Source organism: Crassostrea angulata, chromosome 2, assembly GCF_025612915.1.
Source record: "Crassostrea angulata isolate pt1a10 chromosome 2, ASM2561291v2, whole genome shotgun sequence".
Classification (NCBI taxonomy): domain Eukaryota; kingdom Metazoa; phylum Mollusca; class Bivalvia; order Ostreida; family Ostreidae; genus Magallana; species Magallana angulata.
The window spans coordinates 20660431-20669542 of NC_069112.1; the positions used below are offsets into that span (position 1 = coordinate 20660431).

The 9112-nt window shown below is 33.0% G+C and overlaps 2 protein-coding genes across 2 annotated transcripts; both read right to left on the minus strand.

The window, feature by feature from the left end:
* Positions 1 to 279: 279 nt before the first annotated feature.
* On the minus strand, positions 280 to 2728 carry LOC128172896 (uncharacterized). The gene is made up of 4 exons (XM_052838635.1): positions 2548 to 2728; positions 2012 to 2207; positions 1394 to 1737; positions 280 to 1202 (listed from the first exon to the last, which is right to left on the minus strand). Exons 1-4 carry the CDS (start codon positions 2671 to 2673, stop codon positions 537 to 539), a joined length of 1332 nt encoding a protein of 443 aa, XP_052694595.1. The 5' UTR covers positions 2674 to 2728; the 3' UTR covers positions 280 to 536.
* Positions 2687 to 7601, minus strand: LOC128174000 (uncharacterized). The gene is made up of 12 exons (XM_052839650.1): positions 7526 to 7601; positions 7111 to 7202; positions 6881 to 6958; positions 6597 to 6665; positions 6000 to 6213; positions 5086 to 5340; positions 4742 to 4842; positions 3768 to 4035; positions 3347 to 3462; positions 2965 to 3130; positions 2736 to 2831; positions 2687 to 2694 (listed from the first exon to the last, which is right to left on the minus strand). Exons 1-12 carry the CDS (start codon positions 7599 to 7601, stop codon positions 2687 to 2689), a joined length of 1539 nt encoding a protein of 512 aa, XP_052695610.1.
* Between the last annotated feature and the right edge of the window lie 1511 nt (positions 7602 to 9112).

Here is a 9112-nt window from a genome sequence, read left to right on the forward strand (position 1 = left end):
TTAAATTACTACCCAGTGGTGTATTGGTCAACCGATGCAATCATTATCAGACAATAATTTTACTTATTATCGTACATAATATCTGAAGAGACTGTTCATGTAGATTATTCGTTAAAAATGGAGTTTTGCTCACCCCTCATCCCATTACACACAATCTTGTACATCAATTCAATTGAAATGATACCATGTTATCATAAAACAAGAATGAATTAACAGGGCTGGGTGGTTGAGGTCATTGTAAGATAGTATTCACTGGTATTCTTAAAGGGAAGAGCTCTTTATAAAGATATTTAAAAAATACTGACGTTCACCAGCTGAAATTTAATGATTTTCTTTAGCTTAGCACGTCATATCTAAAAATTAAAGGTTACTAAGAGCTGATGAGTAATGTGTTAACCACCCAGCTTTCTTTTAAAATCTACAGATATTGTCACAATAAAAACACTTTGCATAAGTTATATACATCTATGTATCAAACAATTTCAGTCCTTGTCACAAAATGAGTAATGTTTCTATCTCAGTCAATTATGTCATTCCTACTGAAATTCTGCAGCTGTTTCGGCCCTAGCAATGTTCAAAAGAACTGCATCCAAATCATCATCACTGATATCTGTGGAGGACGTTTTTTTCAATGCAGAAAGTCTTGAAAAAAAAAAAGATGAGATTTGACCAACAGCCAAATATTGGTTTGCACTGAATCTTTTTTCTCCATGTTCATTTTTAGCAACTCTCATGTTTTTAGCGACAACTGATGGATGTACCTTTGCTCCACTACTCTCTCCTTGCAAGAATATATCACTAAGATATGATTTCAAGTCATCTGAGAATCTAGCACTTTTTCTCTCTTTTTTCAAAGCCCAACCCATATCAGACTGCACACACACTTGCTCAGTGACCCCTTCTCCGGTTTTAGAATATTTCAGAGTATCTTCTGATAGTGTACAACATGCATCCATCCATCTCATTTTTATATCATCATAAGATGACCTTGCTTGGAGCTGGTAAGTGTGATTGCCGATTAAGCAATGGTTTTGCATCTCACTGTATCTTGTGAAGATCTGGGTACATCCTGCTTCAGGACAATTAAAAGCATGATCATCTGAAGAATCAACAACATCATTGCTCTCTTTGGGGTTTTGAATGTGCCCAACTGATCCAGATTTCAAAACAAAATCAGATATAATTTCTAATTCTGCCAGGTCCTATAATTAAAACATGCAGTGGTTAGTCATGTATTTGAAAGATTTCCTTAATGTTTGAATTGCATTAATTAAAACTGTAAGAGTAGTTGAACTGGTTTGACTTCTAAAGCTTGATGTCATTATAAACATTTCAGTGTACTGTAATAAAACAATCTGTGTGCTTAGTGCTGCACATACATTGTTACACTTACATTGTTTTCATGTTCAATAGGCAACTGCTTGCCTGTGCCAATATTGAAGGCCCTCCAAGTTGTTAGATGCTTTGGTTCAAACTTGACATTTGAAATCTTGGTTATGCCCTTTATTGGGCACTTAGCTGTAGAAGGAGGAAATCCCTGGAGCTTAACATGTGCTGCTTGACATCCAGTTGTTCCTTCATACAGGTCTATGGCAGACTTCATGTTGGCTGCTGTAAGGATGTTATATCCTGATGCGACAACTTTGCTAAACTTCCCTCTCATGTGGGCTATTTTAGCATCACAGTAGGACTTCCCACTTTGGGCCTCACTGTAATCGTAGCGGTCTATGAACACTCCTGAAATGAATTATATATATAAATATATATTGTATTCACGGTAAAGAAAGTAAACTTTTGACTGCATGATGCCTTGCTTCAATAAAGGTACCTCGATCTCTCTCTCTCTCTCTCTCTCTCTCTCTCTCTCTCTCTCTCTGCCTGTCTTACTCATAAAATTAATTCATCTACAAAGCATTTACTATACTTAATCCATTTGCTGTGTCAGTTATTAGGTTACAAATGCATATATATTTTTAATATATGACTTGGAGGATAAATAAAAATTATTTACCAGTGCGCCTACTGATGCCTGGTATGGCAAGCCATAGATTGCCGCAATGGTAGCACCCGGCATTATCACTCCGAATAAATGCCCTTGTTGTACTGGGAAGTTGCAGTTTCACATGATGAAGTGTGTCTTCCAAAAGACAGGCAACCGCTAACCAGTCTTGACGCACTCCATCCAACATGTGAGCGAATGTTCTATGCTAAAAAACAAAAAAACTTAACATGAGTTTGTAATGCATTAAAAGATTAAGTAGACCTAAAATTCTTTATATAACAATGTGTATTTTTATGCTGCATGCATGATTTCATAATGCATCACTACATTGTAAGTCATTTTATATTGATTTGCAAATGTACATTGTACATGACTTTTATTCAGATTGAACTGATTGTGTGTGCATGCTTATTAACCCATTGGCAAGGCTGCTTGGAAAGTAAAAATACAACTTATTGTCAAACAATATCATTTAATCCATCAAAAATCATGAGAAATCCTATAGCCATAGAATTACCACATTAAATTGTTCTCACTAATCTCACCTTTAAATTTGAGTTTTCATCCTTGTAAATGCACACAGACACGTGCCAATTTATGCCCTTCTGGCCATACCAGTCGCTCTGTTTTTCTCTAAATGTAATTGGTAAGAATTTCATGGCCCAGTCCATAATAATAAGAATATCACCAGGCTGGAGATCTTTCAGTGTGTGTGTCCTAGCAGTATCCTGACTGATAGTTCTAATTATGTGGCTTTTCCATTGAAGAATCTTTGTTACCACTGCATCAATATCCATAAACAATTCTTCTCTGGTGTTGGGGGAAAGATCTGTCAAATTAATCATTATTTTAAAATCAAACTCAATCGAACAAAATTCAATATTTTTAGTATACACTCAGTGCCATGTTTCACTTTCAAACCTTATCAAATTGATAAGAATTATTCATTAATAGCAAATTACCTGCGAGATTGCTCAGGATTTCCTTCAAATTTAAAACTGCTTTTGGAAGTAATTGGCAGCGGTCGCAACCAACATCATGTTGGTGGTCAGTACATGCTTGCTGGAAATGAATGTCAAGCGGATCACTTAGAGCATGGTTAATGCAATGATCACTGCAGTGGTCAGTCTGCATTGAAAGAGAAAAAATAATTGATTTAAATTAAATTACCTCAGTTAAGCAAGTCCATTATGAATAACAAAAATGGATCAAATCTGATATTATAATTTATTTAAAAAAGTCCCATTTAAACTTGCCACTTAATTTTACATTGATAAAGTGTAACAGTCATATTGAATACGACAGCAATAAAACATATTATTTTAATACATTGCAATTAAATACCTGTTTCAAATGTATTTTAAAATCTGTTTTCATATAAATTCTACTGGATGCCAAGGATTCTTTGCATTCCTTCAGTTCCATTAGCAATAATCCATCTGTTATGTACTTTTCCACATCTACAATACAGTACATAATGAAGTCATAATACATGTTGTAATGTAATTATATTACCGATAATCACCGTAAGAGTAGAGGATATGAATGTCTTTACTGTTTGAAACACGCTTTTGGTTATGAGAATTTGTTACAGATACATGTGCATTTAGCATTCCCTTGATTGGTGACATTTCCATCACATACCGTAAGTGTAAAAAGTCAATATCAAAGAACTATGGTATAAATTCTACAGGAAGCTGAGGAGAATTTAGCAATTTAATCTATATACACGTATTGTCTTTCATGAAAAATAAACTTTACAAACCTGCAACTACTGATAGAAGCACATCATATGAGCTCTCTCCATCTGCTGTTATATTGTCCAGACCCTTCAGATTTGTGCGCCTTGAAGCGGGACAAATCCGAAGAATATGGAACAATGTAGACCTAGACAGAGGAATAAACTCCGTCTCCTCACAATATGCCAGATAGAGTTTGATCAGAGTTGAGTGCCAGACTGTTCTGACCACCTCTGGAATGGACACAATGCTGCCATCCTCTAGTCTCATCTCTTTAGTACCAACAGAGGAAACCTGTTTAATATAAGTTATATATACTAGTTAGGTCTTGCACTTTTTTGCTCTGCTACACATGTAATATCAATATTTAATTACACAATTTAAAGTATTATGAGTTCATGCATAAATGAAATTGCAAAAATTACAATTGCACATGTTTGATTGTTTAATTACTGTAAACCAATTACTACCCCCATCATTTTTTTTTGGGGGGGGGGAATGACCTCTTTAATCCCCGCAAACAAGTAGTCACATTTTTTTCACAGGCATGTTTGGCCGGTAACTGTATTCTAATAAGTATATATTAATAAAAGTTTAAACTTGTTTAAATGGTACCATATCACTTTATGCAATCATTGGAACTCAGGAATATTTATCACACAAGGATAATACTTGGTTTATAGTACATTTATTTGATCATCATTCATGATCTGAATTATTATAATTGAAATACATGAAATACATGTTATAATTATATTTTCATATTTTATTGAATAGCATTTAAGGAGTTCAATTGAAATGAATATATTAATTAATCATTTTGCCAATGGTTTTGGTTAGAGAGAATCATGATTATTTTTGCAGACACAGAGAGCTGCCATACACAAAGTGAAATCATGAGTGAAACCTTAATTTGCATGACCTGATACAGATTTATCATTACATTGAGGTACATAATTGCAAAGAACTGCATGATACATACAAAACAATTAATAGATACCTGATGAAATGCTGGATTGAAGATAAAATCCCGTGCATGGTCCAATTTCATGAGATCAATTTTCTTATGAAATACTGGTTTCTGTTTAGGAACCTCAGCACCTGTAATAAATGGATTAAATGTAATTAACAAAGCTAATTCTCAACATGTTTTTACTCACAAGTTATTTGGGCACAAAATGAAGCAATCAAATTAAGGAATTAAAAAACCTAGAAATATTTATCAGTTTTCTAGCTAATAATGAATTACACTTATAATGTTCTTAAAGCACACATTGGCATGAATATAACACACACATTCAATACATGTGCAAGTCATAAAGTGATGAAAGTGAATTACTATACCTTCAGAATGTTCAACAGCATGTTTCCTTGCCTCATTTATAGCATGCATGGTGACTGAGGGAATGATCTGCTGAAGCTGTTTTTTTGTATGAGAGCAAGCAATCATGGACAACAGTCGTTTCTTAACAGCCTTGTCTGTGCTTTCACAGTACAGTTTAACAACAAGTTGATCAAGTTTGCTAGAGCTTGTTTCTTGCTGCTGCTCTGGCTCGTGAATGAGCTTTAACAATTCATTTCCCTGTCCTGGAGCTATACCTAAAATAAATAAAAAACTGTAAATATGGAGCACAAATATAATATATGAGAGACAAAGAGAAACAGAGAGACAAATATCGAGTCATTGTAAGATAGAGATATACATGTACTACTACTAGTATGGATTTTATATATAAATGAATAAAATTTTTGAGAGAAAGAAAAAGAGACAAAGAAAGACAGATCTAAAGTCACCATAAGATAGAGAGATACTACTACTATTTCAGAGAGAGAGAGAGAGAGAGAGAGAGAGAGAGAGAGAATGAATCTTGATTCACAGAGCGATAGGATATTATATGAATCAGTTAAAATAAATATGAGAAAGAGAATCTTGATTCACAGAGAGATAGGATATTATATAAATCAGTTCAAAGTTAAAATATATGAGAGAGAGAGAGAGAGAGAGACAGAGAGAGAGAGAGAGAGAGAGAGAGAGAGAGAGAGAGAGAGAGAGTCTGAGCCAATAAGAGAAAGACAAACAGTCTGAGTCAGTGAGAGAGAGAGAGAGAGAGAGAGAGAGAGAGAGAGAGAGAGATAGATAGTCCTATTAGAGAGTCTGAGAGAGAGAGATAGAGATAGAGAGAGAGGGAGAGAGAGAGAGAGAGTCTTAATAGAGCATTATATAATTAACTGTGTTACAAAAAAGAAATAAAACATACTCTCAAGAACTAAATTGACTGCTTCTGTGGCTTTTCTCTTAAGCAATCTTGTAGTGGAGGGCTTAAGGCTGTTCAGCCTCTGATGTACTTTGAATTTAAGTGGGCTCATCTTCCCATGTCCAAGCAAAGTTACAGCCTTATTGAAAATATCTAGAGTGTTGTTATTTTCTTCACTCCAAGATGAGGATTGTGATGATGGTTGAGAACCAAGAAGCTGTCAAAATTAAGAAAATCAGTTTTACAACCAAAAATCTATAACGAGAGCTATATTTTTACTACAACTACTGAATAAGTGTAATTTAGTCAACATTGTTAACAAATTTTAAACAGTTGCATACATATATATTAACTTGATTTAAACTAACATCCATTTACCTGGTAGGTTTTATCATAAATATGTTGTTAGTACATGTCAAGTGAATATTGCCCAATAAAAATTAAACAAGTAATTTATGTCGTACATTTTATTCATATAATAAATTATCAGTGTTTTGATAGTAAAAGTTAATTAAATGATGAGTTGATTTTGCAATGCTTTATAAGTACACCACGACCAAAGTTGTAATCAGTTCAAGTATAGTCATCACAGATACTTACACCCACTGAATCTTCATCAGAAAATATCTCCAGGTGATCATCAGTTTTCCAAATTTCATCGTTTTCTTCCTGTATAAAAATAAAACTTTCAATTAAAATGCACCATTATTTTATCAATCAGGTTCTTATTAAAATCATGAAATACATAATCAAAAATAAGGAAAGCTGATTATCTTTATATGCATATTATTGATTGTCAGCGATTTAACCAAATTACACATACAGTGATATAGGATAAAATAAATCATCATTGATGATTTTAAAATAAAAATATCCATGTGTACCATATCTACATTAACTTCCTTAGTGTCCTCAATCTTTATTGGTGTCAATACATCTGGATGTGTACACTTTGGTGGTAACTGTAAAATATAATAATTAACAACTACATGTAAAACTTAATGTATCCAAAGCAATTTAATCTAATTTAACCACATTCAAACTATAAATGAAATAATTGCATATATATATATCCATTCCTCTTATATTACTGTGTCAACTTTTCATATCTTACTTCATTCTCAATCTTGTTCGAATTTTCCATCTCCTTGTACAATTCAAATCTACATCTCCGACAAATTGAAGTTAATTTAATGGCAAGATTTGCTTATTAAATTAAAGGTTAAAAAAAAATTTAAAAAGATATAAGTAAATGTAAATATATTGAGAGCATATTACAGCATTTTCTGAAATAACAACAATATTTACATAACACTATACATCTATAATTAATCTTAACACAATCTGCACAATTTAATCTTGAAAGCCCTTTATTTAATTTAGTGAAAACAATTTTTAAAATTAATATTTTATCTTGAACAGTGTTGAGAGTTTAAAAAAAATAGACCCCCTGGGGGATTTGATCCTGGTAATATTAAAAGAACATCACTTTTTTTTTTAAATTGAGAGTGAATTATCCTGAAACTAACCTGATCCAACAGGCACTAACTCTCCTTTGTGCTCAAGGATGAATCTAGACATTTGTGGTGTCACTGGCCGTTCCATCTTTCCATTGTGAGAATGGTCTGGATATGAACACTTCACACTGTGTCTTTTCCATTTTACACCGAGTTTTGCACGATGATTAGGGCATATATTAAAATTATTCAGAACAGGTGAAAATAATCCAATTCGGAGCAGAAGTAAATGTCCCTCAGATGGAATGCTGTCCTGTCCAAGTTTTAAAGACCTAAGATGCCCACTTACATCTTTTGAACAGTCAGAAATTTGAACAAATTCCCTTTCAGATAGGAAAAACGCTGATAATCCGCATGTGATGTTCGAAAATGCAGAAAAACTGCATTTGTTTTTAAATGCATAATTTGGATGACAGTCGTCTGCCATTTTTAATGGACGGAATCTTGTTTCTAATTCAGAAGAGTTCCACAAAGGGAGATAATCTTAAGGATTAAACTCCTATTGTTTAGACAGTTGTAAAAATCTTTTAGTAATAGAGCCCACGGAATTTTAATATGAAATAGATAGTTTATCATTTAAATGAATATATTACACACATGTATTGTTAGCATGTATCTGGTCTTTGTAAAAAATTAAACCCAAAGCTACTATGTATACTATAGAAATAATAGGCATTGCAGAAAAAAGTCAGCATACTTTAAAATGCTCTCTTTACTAAACCACTTAAGCAAATTCCTTGAAATTTTAAACATATCATTTTTTAATAAAGTCCAATCCAAATTACACTGTAAAAGTTTATTTCATGATATACCATGTATCACATTTTTTAAAGTTTGTCTGGTTTTTATATGGACTGGTACTTAACATTTGGACTCACTCCTGAATAAGACTAGCGCTGTTAAAATCATTATCATAAATGTTGTAGATTGCGGGATACCCTTTAAAACAGGAATAGATCTGAGTACAACAAAACGTGAGGACGCCATTGGTATACACAGAAGGATACACGCCTTGTGTTCTGACGGATACTTCCAGTTTGGTTCAGGACAATTGATCTGTCAGTCAAACGGGGAGTGGAAATACGACATTGTATGTGAAGAAGGTACGAATTAATAATAATTTAATATTGAATAACGCACCCAATATTTGCAAACACGTTTGAAATGAAACTATTAAATCATCTTTATTTTGTTTTTGTTTACTAAACGTAAGAAATATTTAATTGAGATATATCATTTGAGGGCGAGCTTTAAGAATACCTTACAGTTTTATTTTTCTTTTTTTTATTTTCAGTGCACTTTAACGTTTCACTGATTAAGACAAATGGATTTTTATCGAGTAATGTATTGAAACCAGATGTAATTTTCATTTGCTAGGTTGGGTTCAGAGCGAAAATCATATCTATCGCTTATTCACAGAAAAGAAGAATTGGGAGAGTGCAAAGGTAAAGAAGAGTTAAGTTGATTATGTATCGAGTAAATTTAAGCAAATATAATATAAAAACACATTGCATTAAATTTTGAAATGCAAATATCCGTTTTTAGGACCACTGTGAATCAATAGATGCCTATCTGGTAGAGATCGAATCGTCGGAAGAA

Bases quoted from the DNA above. Each gene is read 5' to 3' on its own strand.
- LOC128172896 (XM_052838635.1), bottom strand. From the start codon at position 2,673: ATGGACTGGGCCATGAAATTCTTACCAATTACATTTAGAGAAAAACAG. The intron at 2,208-2,547 runs GTGAGATTAGTG...TTTGTTTTTTAG, and splicing joins ATGAAAACTCAAATTTAAAG to CATAGAACATTCGCTCACAT. The intron at 1,203-1,393 runs GTAAGTGTAACA...TTTTAATTATAG, and splicing joins CTATTGAACATGAAAACAAT to GACCTGGCAGAATTAGAAAT.
- LOC128174000 (XM_052839650.1), bottom strand. From the start codon at position 7,601: ATGGAACGGCCAGTGACACCACAAATGTCTAGATTCATCCTTGAGCAC. The intron at 6,214-6,596 runs GTAAGTATCTGT...TAATTTTGACAG, and splicing joins CTGATGAAGATTCAGTGGGT to CTTCTTGGTTCTCAACCATC. The intron at 4,843-5,085 runs GTATAGTAATTC...CATTTATTACAG, and splicing joins TGCTGTTGAACATTCTGAAG to GTGCTGAGGTTCCTAAACAG.